This window comes from Notolabrus celidotus, chromosome 11 (assembly GCF_009762535.1).
Source record: "Notolabrus celidotus isolate fNotCel1 chromosome 11, fNotCel1.pri, whole genome shotgun sequence".
NCBI lineage: Eukaryota > Metazoa > Chordata > Actinopteri > Labriformes > Labridae > Notolabrus > Notolabrus celidotus.
Genome location: NC_048282.1, coordinates 34,402,368 through 34,426,599, shown reverse-complemented (window position 1 = coordinate 34,426,599; position 24,232 = coordinate 34,402,368). Strand labels below are relative to the sequence as shown.

General features: G+C 44.7%; 1 protein-coding gene across 4 annotated transcripts in view; it reads right to left on the bottom strand.

Annotated features, from left to right (window-relative positions):
* Positions 1-4,935: 4,935 nt before the first annotated feature.
* agap2 (ArfGAP with GTPase domain, ankyrin repeat and PH domain 2) overlaps positions 4,936-24,232 on the bottom strand; it is a 45,604-nt gene continuing 26,307 nt past the window's right edge. For all 4 annotated transcript variants that reach the window (XM_034695889.1, XM_034695891.1, XM_034695890.1 and 1 more), the window contains 16 exons: positions 23,132-23,219; positions 22,799-22,884; positions 22,531-22,666; positions 20,659-20,793; positions 20,426-20,544; positions 15,519-15,671; positions 15,304-15,378; positions 14,894-14,998; positions 13,653-13,833; positions 12,128-12,256; positions 11,889-12,023; positions 10,915-11,066; positions 10,440-10,530; positions 10,031-10,253; positions 7,631-7,910; positions 4,936-6,231 (listed from right to left, as the gene is read on the bottom strand). In XM_034695889.1, the coding sequence (XP_034551780.1) occupies positions 6,028-6,231; positions 7,631-7,910; positions 10,031-10,253; positions 10,440-10,530; positions 10,915-11,066; positions 11,889-12,023; positions 12,128-12,256; positions 13,653-13,833; positions 14,894-14,998; positions 15,304-15,378; positions 15,519-15,671; positions 20,426-20,544; positions 20,659-20,793; positions 22,531-22,666; positions 22,799-22,884; positions 23,132-23,219 (2,292 nt within the window). In that variant the 3' untranslated portion in view covers positions 4,936-6,027. The remainder of the gene's footprint in view (positions 6,232-7,630; positions 7,911-10,030; positions 10,254-10,439; positions 10,531-10,914; positions 11,067-11,888; positions 12,024-12,127; positions 12,257-13,652; positions 13,834-14,893; positions 14,999-15,303; positions 15,379-15,518; positions 15,672-20,425; positions 20,545-20,658; positions 20,794-22,530; positions 22,667-22,798; positions 22,885-23,131; positions 23,220-24,232) is intronic.

Below are 24,232 nucleotides of genomic sequence, written 5' to 3'. Positions count from 1 at the left end.
CTTACTAACACTAACTGTACAGTCTATGGGTCTAACACTGGATCTGATCTAAAGACAGTCATGGTGAAAATATATTTATTTATGGAATAAGTCTTACATTTGTATTCCTATAAACACAGTGTATATGCAACATGTTTTTAAGCTTTGTATTTTTATGAAGTGTTTGGACTAATGGTTTCCACTCTACTGTGTTGTTTGATTTTATCAAAATGAGTCAGTCTGCTCAATAGAAACACTAATTCAATTCTTCATTAGCATCTACAGGATCCTGTCTGTACAGTTCATCTTTAAACACATTTTTAACTTCCCATGTTTAAAATATAAATATGTTTTGAGTTCACCACGTTGATCTCATTCTATTCCAGGTATTATGATATCAAGTTAAAATGAGCCGATGTTTCTGTAGTGGACCAGAATATGTATCTTATCCTAACCCTAAAGGCTGATTTATACTTCTGCGTCGAACTGACGGCGTAGCCTACACCGTAGGTCTGCGTAGCTCCCGTACCTACGCAGAGGCCTACGCACGTAGCTGACGTGCACCTCCTCCAAAAAGGAAGTAGGAGACCGGCTATCAGAGAGACCGCACTGCCCTCAGGCGTTTCGGCGGAGAATTGCTGCGCGACACGGACACATCGACGCAGAAGTATGTGGGGCTCATGTCCGCGTCAGCCCCTGCTGCGTAGGGGAGACGCAGAAATATAAATCAGCCTTAACTCTGACCAGAACCCTAAACCTAACCTGAACCTTAACCACAACCCGATCCCTAACCGGAACCCGCCAAAGAACCAGAACCAGAACCCCCGAACTCAACCCAGAACCAGAACCAGAACCGGAACCCCAACCTCCAAACCAGACCCAGAACCCAAAACCCACCCAGAACCGGAACCGGAACCGGACCTTGAACAAGAAGAAGAATCGGAACCAGAACCCGAACACGACCCAGCACCACAACCAGAACCCGAAACCGAACCAGAACCCGAAACCAGACTCAGAACCCGAAACCGACCCAGAACCGGAACCAGAACCGGAACCCCCACCAGAATCGTATCCGGGACCCGAACCGGAACCGGAACCGGAACCCGAAACCCGAACCAGAACCAGAACCCGAACCAGAACCGGAATCAGAACCCGAACCAGAACCCGAACCAGAACCGGAACTAGAACCGGAACTCCAACCTCCAAACCAGACCCAGATCCTGAACCCCACCCAGAATCGGACCCGGAACCGGTACCCGAACCGGAACCTGAACCCGAAACCCCCAACCCGAACCGGAACCAGAACCGGAACCCAAGCCCCCAAACCAAACCCAGAACCAAAAACCCACCCAGAACCAGAACCGGAACCGGAAGTTGAAACCGGAACCGGAACCGGAAACCCCTAACCAGAACCAGAACCAGAACCTGAACCGGAACCAGAACCTGAGACCCTAACCCTGAACATAAACCCTAACCCGAACCCGAAACCGGACCCCTTACCCGATACCCGAACCCGAATTTGAACCAGAACCCGACCAAGAACCCTAATCCTAACCTTAATGCTAGCCCCAACCCCCAAACCCAGCCAAGAACCCTAATCCTAACCTAAACCCTAACCCTAACCCTAACCCCAACCCTAACCCTAATCCTAACCCTAACCCCAACCCTAACTCTAACCCTTACCCTAACCCCAACCCTAACCCTAACCCTAACCCCAACCCTAACCCCAACCCTAACCCTAATCCTAACCCTAACCCTAACCCCAACCCTAACCCTAACCCTAACCCCAACCCTAACCCTAACCCCAACCCTAACCCTAACCCAAACCCTAACCCTAACCCTAATTCTAACCCCAACCCTAACCCTAACCCTAACCCCAACCCTAACCCTAACCCCAACCCTAACCCTAATCCTAATCGTAACCCTAACCCCAACCCTAACCCTAACCCCAACCCTAACCCTAACCCCAACCCTAACCCTAACCCCAACCCTAACCCTAACCCTAATCCTAACCCTAACCCCAATCCTAACTCTAACCCTAACCCTAACTCTAACCCTAACCCTAACCCTAACCCCAACCCTAACCCTAATCCTAACCCTAACCCTAACCCCAACCCTAACCCTAACCCCAACCCTAACCCTAACCCCAACCCTAACCCCAACCCTAACCCTAACCCCAACCCTAACCCTAACCCCAACCCTAACCCTAACCCCAACCCTAACCCTAACCCCAACCCTAACCCTAACCCTAACCCCAACCCTAACCCTAACCCTAACCCTAACCCTAACTCCAATCCTAACCCTAATCCTAACCCTAACCCTAACCCTAATTCTAACCCCAACCCTAACCCTAACCCTAACCCCAACCCTAACCCTAACCCTAACTCTAACCCTAACCCTAACCCTAACTCTAACCCTAACCCTAATCCTAATCCTAACCCTAACTCTAACTTTAACCCTAACCCTAACTCTAACCCTAACCCTAACCCTAACTCTAACCCTAACCCTAATCCTAACTCTAACCCTAACTCTAACTTTAACCCTAACCCTAACTCTAACTTTAACCCTAACCCTAACTCTAACCCTAACCCTAACCCTAACTCTAACCCTAACCCTAATCCTAACCCTAACCCTAACTCCAATCCTAACCCTAATCCTAACCCTAACCCTAACTCCAATCCTAACCCTAATCCTAACCCTAACCCTAACTCTAACTTTAACCCTAACCCTAACTCTAACCCTAACCCTAACCCTAACCCTAACCCTAACTCTAACCCTAACCCTAACTCTAACCCTAACCCTAACCCTAACCCTAACTCTAACCCTAACCCTAACCCTAACCCTAACTCTAACCCTAACCCTAACCCTAACTCTAACTCTAACCCTAACTCTAACCCTAACCCTAACCCTAACCCTAACCCCAACCCTAACCCTAACCACAACCCTAACCCTAACCCTAACCCCAACCCTAACCCTAACCCTAACCCCAACCCTAACCCTAACCCCAACCCTAACCCTAATTCTAACCCCAACCCTAACCCTAATTCTGACCCCAACCCCAACCCTAACCCTAACCCTAACCCCAACCCTAACCCTAACCCCAACCCTAACCCTAACCCCAACCCTAACTCTAACCCTAACCCTAACCCCAACCCTAACCCTTACCCTAACCCCAACCCTAACCCTAACCTCAACCCTAACCCTAACCCCAACCCTAACCCTAATCCTAACCCCAACCCTAACCCTAACCCCAACCCTAACCCTAACTCTAACCCCAACCCTAACCCTAACCCTAACCCTAACCCTAATCCCAACCCTAACCCCAAACCTAACCCTAACCCTAACCCTAACCCCAACCCTAACCCTAACCCCAACCCTAACCCTAACCCTAACCCCAACCCTAACCCTAACCCTAACCCCAACCCTAACCCTAACCCTAACCCCAACCCTAACCCTAACCCCAACCCTAACCCTAACCCTAACCCCAACCCTAACCCTAACCCTAACCCCAACCCTAACCCTAACCCTAACCCCAACCCCAACCCTAATTCTAACCCCAACCCCAACCCTAACCCTAACCCCAACCCTGTCACCCCAACCCTAACCCTAACCCTAACCCCAACCCTAACCCTAACCCCAACCCCAACCCTAACCCTAACCCCAACCCTAACCCTAACCCCAACCCTAACCCTAACCCTAACCCCAACCCTAATTCTAACCCCAACCCCAACCCTAACCCTAACCCCAACCCTAATTCTAACCCCAACCCTAACCCTAACCCCAACCCTAACCCTAACCCCAACCCTAACCCCAACCCTAACCCTAACCCCAACCCTAACCCCAACCCAAACCCCAACCCTAACCCTAATTCTAACCCTAACCCTAACTCTAACCCTAACCCTAACCCCAACCCTAACCCTAATTCTAACCCCAACCCTAACCCTAATTCTAACCCCAACCCTAACCCTGACCCTAACCCTAACTGAGATAGATGAGATCAGACTGAGTCCTGTTTGTAAGATGGGACTTTATCTTATCCTGTCTTGATGTTGGGTCTTTGTTAATAACCCTAACCCCAACCCTAACCCTAACCCTAACCCCAACCCTAACCCTAACCCTAACCCCAACCCCAACCCTAATTCTAACCCCAACCCCAACCCTAACCCTAACCCCAACCCTAATTCTAACCCCAACCCTAACCCCAACCCTAACCCTAACCCTAACCCCAACCCTAACCCTAACCCCAACCCCAACCCTAACCCTAACCCCAACCCTAACCCTAACCCCAACCCTAACCCTAACCCTAACCCCAACCCTAATTCTAACCCCAACCCCAACCCTAACCCTAACCCCAACCCTAATTCTAACCCCAACCCTAACCCTAACCCCAACCCTAACCCTAACCCCAACCCTAACCCCAACCCTAACCCTAACCCCAACCCTAACCCCAACCCAAACCCCAACCCTAACCCTAATTCTAACCCTAACCCTAACTCTAACCCTAACCCTAACCCCAACCCTAACCCTAATTCTAACCCCAACCCTAACCCTAATTCTAACCCCAACCCTAACCCTGACCCTAACCCTAACTGAGATAGATGAGATCAGACTGAGTCCTGTTTGTAAGATGGGACTTTATCTTATCCTGTCTTGATGTTGGGTCTTTGTTAATAATAGAACATGGAGTACGGTCTAGACCTGCTCTGTTTGGAAAGAGTCTAAGGATAACGTTTGTTGGGATTTGGTTCTATATAAAGAAAGATTTATTGATAATGATCTAACCTGATGATTCAACAAAATAAAAGTGTGTTTTATCATTGAGGAAACCATGTCCTGTGTTTTATATGTTAAGCCTGATCCACTTGTAGAGTTCTGCTGCCATGGCTAACATGACGGCAGCTTATACCAGAGAGAGAGAGAGGAGACACAGACAAATCAAAACACTTCAAATCATCGTCATAATGCTAATTAAAAAAAGTTTATTTGTTCCAGTAACTATGTCTTTTAGCTCATGAAGGACTCACACGACCCACAAAGTGTCAGAAGTAACGATGGCACCTTCACCTCTTCACACTTGACTGTAAACTCATGTGAAAGACCTACACAACAGTAAAATGAGTAACTTGATGCAGTCGTCCGGCCATCTCAAAGAAACCTTTCAACAACCCGCTTCATGTTTCCGCACGTCAAAGCATTTGTTTTCTGTTTTATGACAAAAGAGAATAAGAAATCATGAGACAATGAAAAAAACAAACTTGACATATTTTCAAAACTACCAGTAGAAATCATTTACAAAACTTGAGTCTTTGATGTTTCCGTCGTGTCGTAGTTACAGTTGAACACTAAGTATGTAGTATAGTTACATTTACATCATATTAAAATGTCATATCTTTGACCTGTGAGAGTAACACTGACATGTTTCATGTTTTAAACCATTCATTTTTCTAATCCAAGCAGAATTATCTCAGCTGACTCTTCAATGGAAAACAGTTTCTATCGGCTGAACTGACCTTGATACTGCTGCGACAGGCACACACAAGAAACAACATGACATACTGAAGGTTTTATTTGTAAAGCCCAAGAAAAGAATTGCTGTTTTTGGTCCAGTCACAACTAATTGGAATAAAAGCAGCACCCTCTGGAGGTCTTTATTACATAATATCTGACACAGTTGCACTAAAACTTGTTGCTTTTTGTCGTCGTCGTCGTCGTCGTAGCTGGATTATTGCACTTCATCTGGAGGAAGTGAAACTGCAGCAGGTCGAGTGTCTGCTCTACTATTACAGGAGACAGCTACAGAGTTCTACTTGAGTCATTTTAAAATGAGGTCAACAACAACACAGTATTTCAGCAATATGTCTGTCATCAACAAATTCAGTGAATATTGCTTTTAAAGTTGTTTGATATGTTGCTCAGTCTTAGAAACTTTTTTTTAAATCCACATTTCTACAATATAGTCCTGTCTCCTTTCTTTGAGTCGGCTTTATCTGCGTTGTAAAATTTTAATGCACATCCTCCAGGCGTCACCGGTTTTCTGCGGCATCTTCGCTACCGCTTCCTGGAGCTGGTTCTGCCCAGGCTGGCGGTGCTGGAGCGGCGGGAGAGGACGGGCGTGGCGGTGGGTGGGGACGACGTGTCGTTGGGACAGCCGTGTTGGAGCAGAATATCAATGCAGCCTTTGCTTCCTGTTTGTCTGGCCATCTTCAGAGCGGTCTGCCCCTGGTCATCCTTCGCTTTCACATCAATACCGTACTGTAGAGGCAGAGAGAGCACACTTAGATTAGTTTATCAGAGGAGTTTGGTGCCCCAGCATCGACCTAATCTCTTCTCACAGGTTTCTCTCACATGCAGCAACTAAAGGAGTGATGTCATTGTGTTTTAAACCCCACAGCCGGAGCCTGCAGGTCGATGCTGTGAAGATGTTGAGCTGAGAGAATGAGCTCACTGCAGGTGCAGGGAAGAGGGAGGCATGGGAGATTCTGCAGCTTTAATAGACCATGAAATTGGGAGGGTAGGTTTGTCAGGTCGGTGTGGAATGATGCATGTCACGTGTGAGATGAACTGGCACACACTGTTGCATCATTTGTTTCTCAAAAAGCACACTTGAAGTCTTTGGTCATTTCACTTCTACAACGCCAGGTACTTTTTGAATCACAGGAGCAAAACTGAGGAACTAAACCAAGAAACTAGTGTTGCATTCTTACTAAAAGCAGCACTCTAAGATTCCAAATATGGGACAGGCGGGGGTTAAAAAAGAGGAAGAACAGAACAAATTTGTCTCTAATGAAACACAGAAGTGAAAAAAGAACCCTAAAAACTCTACAAGTGAATATCAATAGTGTGTTTTGTGGTTTTTGAAATCCCTGTAGCTCATCAGATTGATAACTTTCCTTTTTTGATAAAGCTTATAGTTAGAGCTGGCTCAGGCTTGGACCAGCTCTTAGTTATGCTGCAATAGGCTTAGACTGACACACTGGGGTCCTATCTCACCCCCTTCCCCCTAACCCCATCATCACTTATTTTAACTCTCCCTGTCCCATTAAAGTTACAAACCATAGACCTTTCTGGAGTCCCTGAGCTCCCTTGTCTTGTAGGTTCCTCTGATCCTGCTGCTGTGGACGTGCCAGACTCCAGCTGATACGGACGTGTTGGACTCCAGCGGAAACAGCTACTACTACTCGTCTCATCACTATCACCACTCCCTCTCTCTCTTATTCTCCTCTATCCCTCTTTCCAGACACAACTCGGTCTCAGCAGATGTGTGTCTAACATGAGTCTGGTTCTTCTCGAGGTTTCTGCCTGTTAAAGGAAGTTCATCCTCGCTGCTGTTACTTGCTAAATGCTGCGAGGTGCAATGCTCATGGTGGATTAAGGTGCTGTAAGACTGAGTCTTATCCTGTCTTGGTGTTGGGTCTCATAGAGTGGTCTAGACCTGCTCTGTTTGTGAAAGCATCTTGAGATAACGTTTGTTGTGATTTGGCGCTATACAAATAAAGATTGACTGATGATTGATTGATTACTAAATATTAACTTTTATTCCTATCATGATTTTTTTGCTTCCGTTTCCTCGTGTTACATGAAGAGCTACTTAATACCACAGAGCATGGACTACAAGGGAGCAGAGAGTAGGACATAGTAAAGTGAAACTCACCCAGATGAGCAGCTGGGTCATGACTGCGTCTCCCAGCTGACACGCAGCGTGCAGGGCGGTGCGAGGCGACGGACTCGACCCGGTGGATTGAGCGTTGATCTGATCCTTGGTGCTGTGGGCTAGAAGCAGCAGCAGTCTGGGCAGGTCTCTCTCTGTCACCGCAGACAGGATCCACAACGGCATGCCGTCCTCTGACTGCTGCGACCCCGAGGCCGGCTGAAGAGCCGACACAAACGCCCGCAGCTCGTACTTTGCACGTATCCAGGATTCCCTCTCCTCACTTTGAAGACAGACACAGAGAGGAGATCAAGAGGGGGAATGGTGTGATGATTGCAACATGTTTGTGGCTTTTTAGTTGGTTTCTTTTGTGGAGTTTCTCTCCTTCTCTCAGAGATTGGGCGGCTCCTCCCACACCTGTACCTTCACACCTTCACACCTGCACCTGATCTCTGCAATCACCACCTGCACTTAAGCTCTGCCAGGAGGCTTCTCCAGTGCCAGATTATTCCTGCATCTGAAGTGGTATCTTGGCCTGTTCTCTTATGAATTTGCTAGTTTGCTATGGAGTGTTCCAGCTTTGTGCTTTGTGCTCCTCTTCATCATCTACATGCTCCCCCTTGGTCACATCATACGCCGCCATGGCCTCCATTTCCACTGTTATGCCGACGACATTCAGCTTAAAATTTCAACCACATCCATCACCGCTGCTTCCCAAACCACCCTCACAAACTGCCTCACTGAAATAAACTCCTGGATGCAAACAAACTTTCTCAAACTCAATGGTAATAAATCAGAAATTCTTATCATAGGCCCAAAATCCCTCACTTCCACCTGCCCAGACTTCTCACTCACTATTGATGATTCCACTGTTTCAGCATCCACCCACATCCGTAACCTTGGTATCATTTTTGATCAGTCACTCAACTTTCAACAACACATGAACAATATTTCAAAACTCTTTCTTCCACCTCAAAAACATCGCCCGTCTCCGCCCCTCCCTTTCCTTCACTGCAGCTGAAACTCTCATCCACGCCTTCATCACCTCAAGACTCCATTATTGCAACAGCATCCTCTACGGTTCACCCAACACCCTCCTCAACAAATTACAATACATACAAAACTCAGCTGCACGCCTCCTCACTCACTCCTGCTCCAGAGACCACATCACCCCAGTCCTCCAGAACCTCCATTGGCTTCCCATCACCTCAAGAATACAGTACAAGATCCTACTCATCACCTACAAAGCCCTCCACAATCTAGCTCCCTCCTACCTCACCGACCTTCTGCAGCCATATAATCCCTCCCGCAACCTCCGCTCCACCAACGCCAACCTCCTCACCCCTCTCACCAAACCCAAGCACCGAACCTGGGGGGACAGGGCCTTCTCTGTTGCTGCCCCCACCCTCTGGAACTCTCTCCCCCAACACCTCAGATTCTCTCCCTCACTCACCAAATTCAAATCCGGACTCAAAACACACCTTTTTACAAAGGCTTTTAAACTATAACTTGTTTTTTTTGCACTGTTTTCCTTTGCTTTTCTATTGTATAATTTTATTTTCCTGTAAAGCGCTTGGAGAATCTTTTAAAGCGCTTTTATAAATAAAATGTATTATTATTATTATCATTATTTTACCTGTGACTAACCCTGCGGTCTCTGTTTCCCCAGTGCCTCCACGAGCCCCGAGTGCTTTTTCCCTATCGCTGCCACACTGCCTCACTCTCTACCTGGATTTATTCACCAGCCTCCACCTCTAGTCCTCACACCTTGGACCCTGGATCCCTTCCCTGCTCCCTTTGTTCCATTCAATAAATTCACTGAACTGCGTCCTCTGCCTCTGGCTGTGCTTTTGGGTCCACACTGTTACATCTGGTTTTCTAACTGTCACAAATGGATTCACTAAGAGTGGTTTACAGAAAGCTCTGCTGTTTCAACCAGGGGTTCCCAAAGTGGGGGTCGCGAGACACAAACGGGGGGTCGTGATATGTCTTCAATAATGTCTTTCTTTTTTAAAAGTGATCTAAAAATAGTACATTTTACCCTTGTTAGTAAGAAATATTGACAAAAAGAGTAGCTAACCTTGAAATAAAACCTTGAAAATATAAAATGTAATGAGTTTTCTGCCTTTCCTTTTCCCAGATGACTCCTAAGTTTAGTGTTAGTGAACAGTTAATTATCAAAAGCATCAGTAGCAGCAGGTTAATTCATAACAGCACAGGAAACACAGACACATGCTCATATAGACAGGGTCATTTTCTGCACACCAGCTAAATGAAGCCACATTAAATCACTTTGAGGGTCCATGGGGGTCACGAGTCTTTAGCACCTCTATTTTGGGGGACACGGGCTGAAAAGTTCAGGAGCCCCTGGTTTAGGTAACTGTGGAGGTGTGTTTCACTCACCGGGTTGCGTTCGGCGTGGGTTTGGTTCTGCCTTGGGTGCAGCTCTCCCAGATGCTGTTGGCCATGTGGTTTCCGATGGCAGCCAGCACCTGTGTGAGCTCCCCAGGCCAGTCGTCCAAATCCAGAGAGCGCACACGAGACAAGTGAGTCCCCAGGTTTCGATGGATCCCTGAGCACTCAATGCAGATCAGCGCGCCCAGGTTAAGGCTGGCCCAGGTTGGATCTGCAGGAGACGAGCACACACACACACACACACACACACACACGCAGCTTAATGACAGAAAATAAGCAGTGTGTAAACGATGACACGTCCACAGGCTGTGATGTCGTGTTGATGCATGAAAGCAGAGTAATCCTCTGAAGTAAATCTGCAGCTGGAGGGAGAAGATGCCGACATTTCAGCACTCACTTGGAGCTTCACAGTCCACACACAGACTGTTGCCCTTGGCGTTGCGGATGGCCTGCAGGGCGACGGCCTCGCTCTGGCTGCTCCGCCGAGCCTGCACAAGAACACAAACAAACGCATGCACTGAAGAAGCACCTCTCACATCTTCACAGAAATACACACAGGTCACTTTTCTATTGGTTCAGATAAAGTAGAACCAAACAGCCTTCATGTTTCTGGCACACAGGAGCCTCTACATCCACTGGTACCATTAAATTGCACATGCACTATTTCATTTTGCAGCAAAGTGATTGCTGCTGTGGTCTGGCAAACTCTTTCAAAGCTGATCTGGTTTATCAGGACTGTGTCAGTGGGCTTCTGTTAGATATGATTTAAAGTGCTGGTGACAACTATACGGCTGAATCAGCAGCATTTGTTGAAATGTTGCTGATCTAATATTGCTGCAGAGGGATTTGGGACATAAAGGAAACATTTGTACCTTGTTTCTGCCGCTCTCACAGGACTGCAGACTCGCCAGGATCTGGCTCTCTATCGCCGACACCCACGAGTCTCTGTCCTCCTGACTCTGGGCCTCAAAGTGCCACGACTGCCCGGTGAACGACACGATAATGAAGTCAGCATTCTCCTCCTCTGCAAGTAAAAATGCAGCAGAGAAAAGTCAAAGGTCTGCGTGTGTTCAGAGGGAACTAGTTCACCAAAGATGAGTGAAATGGTGTGAGGGATGCATTAAATGAAATCAAAATGATGACAGAGCGGTTTGATGGAAGGAGGGACTGAAGAATCCTGGGTATTACAACAGAAAGCATTCACATGAAGGAGTGAGGCTGGGGATGTCGGGCACACACATGAAGAAAGAGTTAGAATGTGAAATGTAAATCTGAGCTCCATCACCCTTCACTTGTTACCTGTCTTATTAATGTTTCTCAAGCTACCAAAGCTCTTTAACTTCCACATTTTGCGTTTGGCTGCAGGGCGAGAGATAAGCAGAGGAGAAGGGAAAGAGAAACAGAGCCAGTTAAGAAAAAAGGAGAAACATTCAGAGATCGCTAATCCGTGTCCTTCCAGAGGAGACGAGGAGACGGAGGAGAGGACAGAGGCAGGAGAAGAAGGCACAGTGAGGAGGAGTGTGTACATTATGTGAATATGTAAATGTTATTCTCTCAGGAGCTTCATTAAGAGACGACAACAATGAAGAGCTGCGGTTCTAAAAATACACTTTTTTGTACCGTATAGATTTAGAGCTCCAAAAATGTGACATTGATTTCTACTTAAAAACAAAAAGGAAAGCAACACACTTATTATATTATACGTCTACCTTTTGTCCCTCTTAGAATATCTTGTTTATATAATTCTACACTTTACAAAGTGAGTATTCATCACATTACTACTAGCAGTAGTTGCATCCTCTTGCAAAGACTGGTTCAAAACACAAACATGTAAACTCTGTCGTACCTTCAGCCTGCCCGACGGCCGTGTCTCCTTTCTGATTCATACTCTTCTTCCTCCTGTTCTTCTTCCTATCGCTCATGGGCGATGCCTGGCCGGGGTCTTTCCCAGAGAAAGGACTGGCGGCCCCTTCGAGGGCATCTGAGACATGGGAGACAAAAAAATCATGAATCATACGTACAGGATAATTCAGTTGTGGATGAAGAGTTTCTGAACGGGAGTGTTTCATATCTTGGAGTTCGTACCGACACTTTGTGCTTTGGTTGATAAGGAGGAGGGACAGCGCTGAAGAGCTCGATCTCCTCCTTGAGGCGACAAACCTCCAGACGAGCGGTCGTCCACGACAGAGAGGGTCGCTGGACACAACTGAGGAACTGAAAGCCAGACAGGAAGTGACACAGTTATACAAAAAGTAAAAGTACTCTGTCCAAGCTCAGTCTTTCAGAAACGTGTTTCATATAAATTATATAACATTATCAAACAGCAACATTTCACCTAAGGACCTGAACGTGTCACTCTGGAACAGCAAAGTCTGTCAGAGCTCAACCTGAACCCTGACCTGGATCAGTTTGTGACCGGGTGCCTCGTGTCTTTGTGCTGTTTTTGTATCTCAGATCTGTTGTGATGGACGGATCAAATACGTACTACATTCAATTTGGAAGAGACCCAATTCTGGGTCCCATGTTTCCTTACCAATCAGCCACCGTGAGCCCCTCTGATGTTCTCCCTCATGTGAGGCTGGAAGGCTACATTAGGACGATGAGATCTCCTTGTTTTTGTTTGTTTTTTACTCATGAGAAAGTCGACACCATCAGCTCACATTCTTTGGTTTCAGTTGGATGAAAGTCTGATTATGAGAGATTTCTTTGTTGTCATTGATCATTGTATTTCCCCTTGATCAGTGACCCCCATTTCCCTTTTACTATATGTTGGTGTGTCATTTTGTTAACTCAGTGGGTGTCACTTCCTCTTTTTTTTATTTGTTTTTGGAAGTTGGTGTTTTGTAAGTTTCCCAAACCGTGACCCATGTCCTTCCGGTTCTCCTTTTGGGGTAATGTAAAGCTGTCTGTGTATTCTTTGTAATGATAAAACTGTGTTTAATGTGTGTTATGAGGTGTCTAAAGTGCATTACTTCTTTATTTTTTTATATTTTTAAAGGCTCTTCCAGGGACGTGCAATAAAAGTTAGCTTCGGCTATAAATGCTGCAGTGTGTGGCATTACCTTACATGCTACATGCTGCTTGTCCCTGTACAAATAATATTAAAAAGCTAAATAATACCACATTATAATAATACTCTATCATGTAAATGTTGAGCATAATGCAACATTAAATAAAGAAAAGTATCCAGATTTAAATCTTAAAGTACTTAAAAAGCAGAGTGTAGGTACATTAAAGCTCCTGTGTTGATTTTGGCGCCCCCTGGTGGACAAACTGGTCTTTGCTGCTTCTGTCATATACAAGTAATATAAGTAATTTTTTTACAGTCAAACATATCACTCATCCAGAACCTTTTTCAAGGTACGAGGAAAAACGACAGTGTGGTTTTTCACTTGGTGTCACCTACCCCCTGCCAGCGGTCTCAGATATTAAAAATAACGCTATAGAAAGAGTCACTCGGCTCATTAAAGGTCATGTTTGCTTTTTTAGATCATTAAGAGACGTCATAATTCCTTTCAGAGAGTTTCACAACCAGCTAAAAACTCCTTACTGGAGCTTTAATACATCAATAAATCAATAAACCCCTGTTGACATGTAACAGACGTGTTACCTGTACTGGTGTTATCAGCAGCTGCCGGCTCTTTACTCAGCCCGTTGACTCCAGGTACAGAGGTGGGGGGGACAGGTGAGGGGCCCGCAGGTGCGACGGCTCTCGGAGGACGCTTTCCAGGAACTTTAACCGTCACACGCAGCAGGTCGATGTCCTTCCCGTGGATGTTCTGTGTGTAATCCTAAACCCAAAGATACACCAGAAAGTGTAAGGAGTTATTCTTGTACACTTTGTGTTTTCTTTGTGGTGTTTCTGTTATCATCTCTGGAGGTATTTTGCCCCGTATCATCCTATTGTTTTCAGATTAACCTTGTTCACCTGGGGTCATGTTCTTCAGTCTGTTTTTAGTGTTTCCTGTTTTATTTTGCAGCTCTGACTCCTCATAGGTCATGTCTAGTTTCACTTCCTCCCCCACATGTTTGCCTCCAGTTAGATTACTCTTCTTAGTTTCACCTTTGTCTTGTGTCCACACCTGTTGGTCGGTACCTTGTGTGTATTTATGATGCCTTCAGACCGTGTTCATGAGAAATGACCACATGAACACCCCTTTTCTTATCATATTCACGACATCTTAGTCACATTTTTTTGTAAGCTGTGAGTTCATGAGTTGTGACGTGTCGGGTGACATTTCCACATGTTCTGTGCATTGCGTTATTGTGAAACTGATAGGGAGATAAGCTTTTAATTTCTTGTCAGTAGCTGGGTCCTCTTCCTTTTTACAACCAAACTGTGACAAAAACATCAAGATGAAGATGAGCATTGCTTTCAGCTGCACAGCGCTCGTTTGTGGTGTTAAAATTTTACCTGAATCATTTCACACTGCAGGGTTTCAGGTCTGTCGTGTTGCTTGTGGTTTTGGTCATTCATTGTTTGAGCAATCATCCAATCATAGCTTAGCATTTATACCCAAACACAAAAGCTCACAATGAAATGTTGCTGTTTGGGAAAAGTCAAATTGACTCACTTCAAAGTCCACCTCAAAGATCTTGATCTATTTCTAAAGCTTTAAATGAGGTGAACAGTTCTCTTCAGAGATGCAGGAAACTCAAATCTCTGACTGAAATCAATATCCAGCAGGAGCCTCAAAGCCTCCATACGTCTCTTAAAGATAAATGTGGTCTGCATTGAAAACCACTGGAGCTGAAACTGCAGTTAAATGTGAAAAGCTGCAGATATGATCTCTGTGTGCTAAATCTTCTGTGTTTTACTGCCGTATCGACCCGCTCGGGGTGTTCTCTTACACTGGAGCTGGAGTGGTAGGACAGCGTGCCGTTGTTGGACAGGGTGACGTATTTCTTCTTCCACTCCTTATTCAGAGAGCTTCCACTCCTCTTCCACAGGATGCTCTGTCGAATACAACCAAGGTCAAACACAAATCTGCCTAAATTTAGAGTCGACACAACAGAGAGCGTTTCTTCAAAGAGTAAAGAGCGGTTTGACAACAATAGCTGAAGCGCTGTATTAATAGCACACCCCTGAGAGAGGGTGGAAACATAAAACAGATGAGTTTTCTGCAGCTTATATAAGATGAAATAAATAGATATTTATGTCCCCACATTGTTGCTGAAGAGGGAATCTGTACGTGTTTTTGTGCTGCTTGCAAACTGCAGCATAAACACTTTGTTTGTTCTGTTTGTAAATTTAACCAAACCTGTTTGATGGGAACGCCGCGCGTGCTGCTCAGGTCTCCTTTAGCATCACCCGACTTCTTGTCTGAGTCCCGGTTCTGAAACAAATCCAACAAATGTGTTTAAAGCGAGGCGGAGGGTTTGATCAGAGCGAGTCAGACAGGGATGGAGTGAGATGATAGTGAGAGGTGACGGGGAACTAAAAGGTGTGAGACACCAGCAGCTGGCGACAACTGACCTTGAAGAGAGAGGGCCGTCGGGGGATGTTCTTCAGCGAGCGTGAGTTGACACTGCTCACCCCCTCTCCCTGAGCGACCCGCAGCTCTCTGTGGCCCACCACAGGAGTGGAGGGGAGGGAGTAGGCGTAGCCGATACTCGGGCCATTACTGGCCTGAGAGGAGGAGGAGTGAAGTGGTGGACAGCGAGGTCAGGAGGTCAGGGAGCAGGGGAGATGGAGATGGAGGCGTGAGGGAAGAGATGGAGAGAGTGAGAATGAGCTGAAAAGATGAAATATGATGGATGGTAACCTCGGGTTTCAAATACTCTCATGAGATCTGAACACTGTGGGGTTTTTTTTAGTGTCCATGTTCACAGGCAGCAAACTGGAAGGCTGGAAACAGGAGCCAAAATGGACGTGAGAACACTGCAGTTCTTCTCATGGCCACTAGAGGCTGGTTCCAATAGAGAGGCAATCCCCATAGGGCCCCATGTTAAAATGTAAACTCTCCAGCAGAGTGGTCCCTAAAGCTGATTTCTCTTATCTTAACATCTGTATTGGTGTTGAGTATTTTTTACACTTTATGGGACGCCAGTTTGGCTTAGTGGTTCAATCATGCGCCCCATGTACAGCAGCTTTACTCCTAATAGCGGGCGGTCCATGTTTGATTCCTGCATGTCATTCCACACTCTCTTGTCCAGTTTCCTTCTCTATCCACTGTTCCATCTCTGACTAAAAGCACTTTATAAACAGGCCCTGATGCAGGTCTCTGAACTTGACACATTGGGTGTCTTCGATCTTGTCCCTTAGTCACGTCTGTCTCAGTTCAGGACCTTTTTCTCTCAATAATTCACTCCCCTGTGTCTCATTAGCTCTTTCACCTCAATCTACTATATGCCGTTACCTGAGCGGACATATCATAGACGGTAGAGAACATGGATGTAGCCTCTTTGGCGTCACCCATTGGTTTCTGTAAAGGTGTTTTAAAGCCCAAAGAGAGCAGTGGCCATATTGGAAATGCTGACTCCAAAAAGCATCTGGCTGATCTAAAAACTAGCAAAGAGGTGAGGTTGAGGCCAAAGCCTAACACGCACAACATGTCCACCTGTGAGTCAAATAAGCCACGCCTCTGAATATGCATTAATCTTAGCGTTAGCATCAAAACAGATGAGATATTTAAAAAATATTAGCCCTGTAACGCCCTGTAATAAAAAAAAATTCCACCAGGCTGTGAACATGTTTAACTCTGCTGTAAAAACTAACATTTAACATGTGACCTAATGGGGCTTCCTCTGCTTTTGGAGCCAGCCTCTAGTGGACACCAGAGGAACTGCAGCTTTTTTGCACCTTCACACTGGCTTCATTTTTCAACACCACTTTTGTGCTTGTTCATGATCACCTTCCACGATATAAAGAGCAACAACCCTAAACTAAAAGTAGCTGAAAAGGCCGCCTGTTACTAAAACAATGAAACTAATTTTTTCCTACCTCCTAATAAGTCGTGATAACAGCAAAATTTCAGGAGCAGAGCCACACCTCAACTGCACCTCTTCCGTTTTTCCATAAATCCAAACCTGACCATTCCCTCCCTTCCCTTTCTTCTTCCTGCTCCTCTCCTCCTTTCTCCTTATCCGTAGGGCCCTGAGGGGGTTCGTCGTGCCCGGGTGCTACAGCGGATCCCCTACGAAGCTTCCCCAAAGTGACTATATGTTCAAATCGATAAATATAACAATCCGTAATCAATGAACTATCTGTCAAATCTCATTCTGTTGTTGGTGTGGTCCTTGCTAGTGAATTAACTTTAAAAACATAACCATGAACAGCTCATGTTGAATCCTAAGCAACCTGTTAAATGGTGTTAGAGAAAGATTGTAGAGGTTAAAATTATAAGTCAAAGTTTTCCTTTTCAGTCATTCAGACATGAATAACAGTCTCATGGTAGAGAGACAAAGATCATGAATGAGAGTTTTACAAATCTAGAGTTTCAATCTGGACCGGCCTGAGATAAACTGTAATCACAAAAAGTGCTTCATGATCAAAAGCATGAATTTTTCATCCTCTGAAGATCCTGGTGAACATGTGGAAAGTGATACTGATGGAGCTGAGATGGATGTACAGGGGGAGATGGACCGGCGTGTGGATGGTGTTGAAATTAGATTGCAGTGTGATGGATGACCAAACCTTAAGACGCATTTATCTCCTTTTCAGACGAGCATTAAACCGTCAGAGAGCCTCCAAATCTCTCTTTGAATCTTACAAGCTTACCCAGCCCTGCTTTCAAACACATGAAGGTATTCATGACTCGTTTTAAAGGAGGTATAATTTTGTCTCTTTTAATGGTATTCTGAAATATGCAGGAAAATAGTGTCAAGCATCATTAAAATTCTCCTAGAAGTGAGCGGGGAAAAAAAAACGCTCAGCAAAAGTGAAAAACTACTCAAAGTTTGTAGCAAACAGCAGCATCGCAACACTTTCATCTTTGTCCTATTTATAACAGATCTTATGTAATATCTGTCTAGACTAGAAAAAGATTGTGTTTACCCAAACAGATGAACAATAACAAGTTTTGCACCTGAATTTATTCATGATCAGCTCTCTGGTTTTAATGCTGCTCTCAAACTGAAGGGGTTCAGAGCCTCAGAGAATTAACTGAGCGTGTGAATCCCTGAAAAACAGCCTTTGAGATAAGATCTGGTTTTTACACACACGCTGTCTGAAGAGAGGGAAACAGTATGTGTTTGTTTGAAGACGTGCAGCTCACTTTTTGAATGACTGATATCAAGTACAGCCATTTTTTGGCTTACAGCTTTTTATTAAAGTTGTTTTTTGGGTGATTTAGAGTAGAGAGCGGGGTAAGACATGCAGCAAGTGCACAAACCAGTCGAACCAGAGACCGCTGCAACAAGGACTATAGCCTCTGTATGTGCGCTTAAACAACAGTGACCCATGTCTTACAGCTTTAATATAAAACCAGTGATTTTTTTAACAGTCTATGACAGAAGCTACTTCACAGAATAATAAAAATGTAAGACTTCATGAATAATCTTGTGCATTTACAAGAACAAACCTGCAAATTCACAAGATTAAAGTCGTAAATTTACAAAAGTTAAGTTGTAATTTCATGAAAAAGAGAGCTTAATTACAGGCTAGTTTGAGGTGATATTAAAAGCCGCCTGCAGCAAGCAGCTAGACCTAGAACCATGGGGGAGGGGGAGCAGGGTCTAGGTCTAGCCGCCTGCAGCAAGCAGCTAGACCTAGACCCCCCCCATGGTTCTCTTTCTGTTTGATATCTCACTATGGGTGGTAATAATAGAATCCCAAGTTGATCACTTTTCTTCTTTCCTCAGTATGTGATGATTTAAATCTGTAACATTGGGTACAGATTACATGAGAGTATATTTACTTTAAGCTTGTTTACATTCTTTCACTGATTTATTGGTTTGCCTGAACGGGTGTGTGGGTTTGTACGTGTGCAGGTTTATGTTTTTAAGTTTTACCAATCCCGGCATACTACTTTTATTCACAATGACATTGTGCATAATGCCAAGCTTTGAATTTGCTTTTACAAAATATCTATTTCTCTCACTTCTATTATCACCTCAATTTATAAGAATGTTTAGACAACTGTCTGATACCTGTTTTTTTGTATCTCTTTACTTTCTGAAAAGTGCTTTGTAACTTTGACTAGCTGCAAAACTTGTTTCCATTTTGTTCTGAATAAAAACTTAAATTAAAAAATAAATAAAAAGCTGCCTGCAAAGGAAATGAAGACCGTGGATCAGCTTGTAAGGTTAAACTCAACAGCTGAGAGCAAACAGCAGCTGCAGAAGCGTGCACAGTCCGCCCTTCTTCATGTTGCACTCAGTTTTTTGCACAATCTTTGCAGAATCTTGATTCGTATGACGATGTGATGCTGATGTGTGATAACTTCACACGATGCTCCACGTTCAGGTGGCTACAGAACAGCTGCTCTGCTGATCTGTGACTTCAAAACAACATAAAGCCTCAAATCAAGACCACTATTGCTACACCACCTAATATTTAGCAGTACAAAGACGATTGAACTGTTGTTTTGGCGCCCTCTGTGGACAGAGCAGGTAGTTTAACCTTTGTGCTGTCCTCGTTCTGTATGAGTGTAACCCTGGTTTATGTTGAATCTAAACCGTAGCACAGGGGTTCGTAGCCCACGACCCCCCACTGTCCCTCAAAGTGATATAATGTGGCTTCATTTAGCTGGGCTGCAGAAAATGAGCCTACCTATATGAGCATGTGACTGTGCTTCCTGTACCGTTCTGAATTAACCTGCTGCTACTGATGCTTTTGATAATTAACTGTTTACTAATCCTAAGTCTGGCAACAAAGAAAGGCAGAAAACTCTAAACATTTTTTATTTTCAAGGTTTTATTTCAAATTTAGCTATTATTTTTGTCGATAGTTTTTACTATAATTGGGTAAAATTTACTATTTTTAGATAACTTAAAAAAAAAAACATTCTGGAAGACATCTCACCGACCCTTCATTTGTGTTTCGTGACCCCCCTGGGGTTCCAGACCCACAGTTTGGGAACTCCTGCCATAGCATACACCATAGGTTTGCATCGCCCTGTACCTTTGCAGAAGCCTACGAACATGGCTGTCGTGCACCTTCTTAAAAATGCAACAATGCATCAAACAAGACTGCAAGCTCTGTGATTGGTCCGCTGGGTAGCATCATCATTTCCTGCATTTACAGCATTTCTCTATATTGCTGCCTTCCCTGAATAAAGGCTGTGCATTAAATCCCCTTCAACAAATACTGCTGTTAATACTGCTGCATTGACTCCACGCCGTCAATGCAGCAGTATAAACCAGATAAAGATTCAGTAGTCATTTGGACCAAATGGCATGATATGGAAATAAGAACAAGCTGCAGCTGTCTGGATGACGTACCTGTCCGGGGAACGTTGCAGATCCAGGTGTGGATCCTCCGGAGTGACTGGGAGAGTTGGGGAGAGACTTGCAGGCCTGCAGCGCCGCCTGCTTCTTCTGAACTACAATCTTCTGAGCGGCTGAAAAAAGAAACACACACAGACAGTTTCACTCCACGGACTACACAGGAGGTGTTCCCCTCATCGTGAATCACATCACTTATCCTGATACAGCCCAGATACAAACTCACTCACCCTCTGAAAAGACTCGGTCCACGTTGAACCCGTAGGTGGCACAGGTCTCGTAAAACAGAGAGTGACGCACGTCGATGCAGAGCTGTCGGGCTCTCTGATCCTCGATCACACGAGGGTTGGTGCTGCTGATCTTATCTGGGGGAAGTAAAGGCTCAGTGAGAATAAAAACTGTAAATTATTGACACAACAAACCAGCTAAGACTTTAATAAAAGACTGATCGTTTCCTTCATGGACTGATCTGCTTGTTTGGGAAGTTTTTTCTTATCCACAGAAGGTGAAGGAGAGAGGACGTGCAACGCTCTGTGGACTGAAAAACCCTGGAAGTCAAATGTGTGAATGGAGGAACTGAGTATAAATCAATCAATCAACCTTCAGTTACACTCCAGAGATGGTTGTGTGGTATCTTTAATAATGACAATGTCAGGCCAATTACAGTATCTCACAAAAGTGAGTACACCCCTCACATTTCTTCTAAAGATGATGCGCAAGAAAGCCTGCAAACAATTTTCTAAAGACAAGCAGACTAAGGACATGGATTACTGGAACCATGCCTTGTGGTTTGATGAGACCAAGATAAGCTTATTTGGTTCAGATGATGTCAAGTGTGTGTTGGGGCAACCAGGTGAGGAGTGCAAAGACAAGTGTGTCTTGCCTACAGTCAAGCATGGTGTTGGGAGTGTCATGGTCTGGGGCTGCATGAGTGCTGCCACCATGGAACCATGAATGCCAACATGTACTGTGACATACTGAAGCAGAGCATGATCCCCTCCCTTCAGAAACTGGGCGGCAGGGCAGTACTCCAACATGATAACGACCCCAAACACACCTCTAAGACGGCCCCTGCCTTGCTAAAGAAGCTGAGGGTAAAGGTGATGGAGTGGCCAAGCATGTCTCCAGACCTAAACCCTATTGAGCATTTGGGGGGCATCCTCAAACGGAAGGTGGAGGAGCACAAGGTCTCTAACATCCACCAGCTCTGTGATGTCGTCATGGAGGAGTGGAAGAGGACTCCAGTGGGAACCTGTGAAGCTCTGGTGAACTCCATGCCCAAGAGGGTTAAGGCAGTGCTTGAAAATAATGGTGGCCACACAAAATATTGACAGTTTGGGCCCAATGTGGACATTTTCACTTAGGGGTGTACTCACTTTTGTTGTCGGTGGTTTAGACATTAATGGCTGTGTTTTGAGTTGTTTTGAGGGGACAGTAAATTTACACTGTTATACAAGCTGTACACTGACTACTTTACATTATATCAAAGTGTCATTTCTGCAGAGTTGTCCCATGAAAAGATATAATTAAATATGTGCTGAAATGTGAGGGGTGTACTCACTCATGTGAGATACTGTATATAAGTATCGAAAGGACAGATAAGAAAGATAATACAGATACCAGAAGAAACAATCCATTAAGATGGATTTTGAAACTTGATTTGACCTTTTAAATGTTTTTAATGTCAAGTCTGATAAAACCTGAATGCATGCAGCCCAAGCCTGGTGAACTGCTGGCTGACAGTAAAAGAAGGGTCTGATGCAATCCGATGGTTTTAAAAAATGTAATAAAGCTGCTCTTTTGCAGGGAATTCCAAAAAAGTGAAAAATGTAAACATCTACAAGATAAAGCCGATGGATTAAAGGCTTTTTACTTATCATTGTTCCTGAAGGGTGCCTCAATTTTGCCTTTTAGCACACTATACACTGACAACACACTGAAACCCACACCTTTATAAATCTGGTTTTGTGCATCTCACACAGAATCTGTGACCATAGATTACTTGAGATCAAATCTGCATCTTTGCGTTTGATTATTCTCCAGATAAGGACAGTTTGGTCCCTCAGTATGTAAATCTGATTGCGTGTGATTTATGTTCTGACCTTGGGTGCCGACCACGATGACGGGGATGTCTGTGCGCTGAGCGTTCAGCTGGCTGTAGAACTGGTAGAGCTCCTGAAAACTGGCTTCGTTCTCCAGACTGAAGACGAGGATCACTGCGTCAACCCAGCTGCTGAACTGAAGGAGGAGAAGGAGGAGGAGGAGGAGGATGATTGATGATGAAGTCTGCAGGTATTTCAGTTTAGCATACTAATTACTGCCTCCCTCTCTCTCTTTATGACACACACAGAGACACACACAAAGAGGCACCTGTGCATCAGGTGGACCGGATTCCTCTCGGATCAGTAATAGATGACTCTGTCCGTCCACCAGCACTTCCTTTTTATACCGGCCGCCTGACAAGGACAGAGACAATGACAGACAGGTTATTCAGCAGCTGGTGGCAGCAGGACAGAGGCAGGGAGAGGCCAAAGAAACCAGCAGGGGACACAAAACGAACTCTGTGATAAAAAACAACTCAATGAGAGACTCAGCGGGAACAAACAATCTTAAATTAATTATTCATAAAGTATAGACTAATTCCATCCAGCGCTGAGCTAGTTAAAGCACACGCTGTAAAGAAGATGTACTTATGTGTCTTACCATCCGGCTTCTCGAGTGCAACATAACTGCCCGTGATGTATTTGTTCACCAGCGCTGACTTGCCACTTTTCAGACTTCCCAGAATGCCCTGAGAGAAGAGAGGAGGAAATACAACACCATGAAGTTCACTCAGGGTGAGCGTGCACGCTCCATCACCGTGTAATGTTTCAATTATAAAACCTTTAGGCTGAATGAAAACTGTTCAACACAAACTTTATGAGCTCCTCACTCGAGCATGTTTCAGTTTCCATCAGCAGACCTGATTATTGTTATTAGTACTCTGTTGTTTTTATATCCTTACATGGAAAGACAGTGCAATAATAGAGGAAGTATACACGTCATTAACTTAAAGGAGTTACATTACATTATAAAAGTGTGTCTTTAAAGAGGAAATGCACAAGCAATTTCAGCAAACTCGACCTCTGCATTCACGTTTATATTACTGGATTATATTTCCTGAAGCGCTGTTTTGAAGCCAATCATCGGTGGCAGCCATATTGGAAATGTTGAACTCAACCAAACTTCTGTGGAGCGAGTGTGAGGTAAAGAGGATGGCTTTGAGCCTCCTCGCCAACAGCTACAGTGTTCCCGCCTGTTAATCAAGTCAGCTGTGCCTCTCATAATGGAAAACTCATAATCTTAATATCTTTGAAATTGCCGTGTTATGAAAAATTCACCTCCGTACAGTGTGTGCCGATTGAGAAATGAGCTATCCAGACTACACTCATTTTTGTACCAGGCTGTAAACATGTTTATTTCTGCTGTCAAGTGGACACTAGAGGAACTGCAGTTTTTAACACCTCTGCATTAGCTTGGTCGCAAGGCTATGATACTCAATGAGTGACATGTTTGAGTGTTAAAAGAGAGCAAGGTGAGATTTTTGTCTAGAAACACTTATTACATATGTAGAGGACAAAATAAGGAAGGATTGCTTTGTCCACAGGGGGCGCCATAAACGACGCAAACAGAAAGCTCCTCACTGGAGCTTTAAGGATAATAACCACTTTGTATAAAACAAGTTTCTCACTTTATACAGTTTATTTGTAAAAGATGAAAGCCATGTCAAATCTATTTTTAAAAGAAAAATGTCTACTTTTTGTT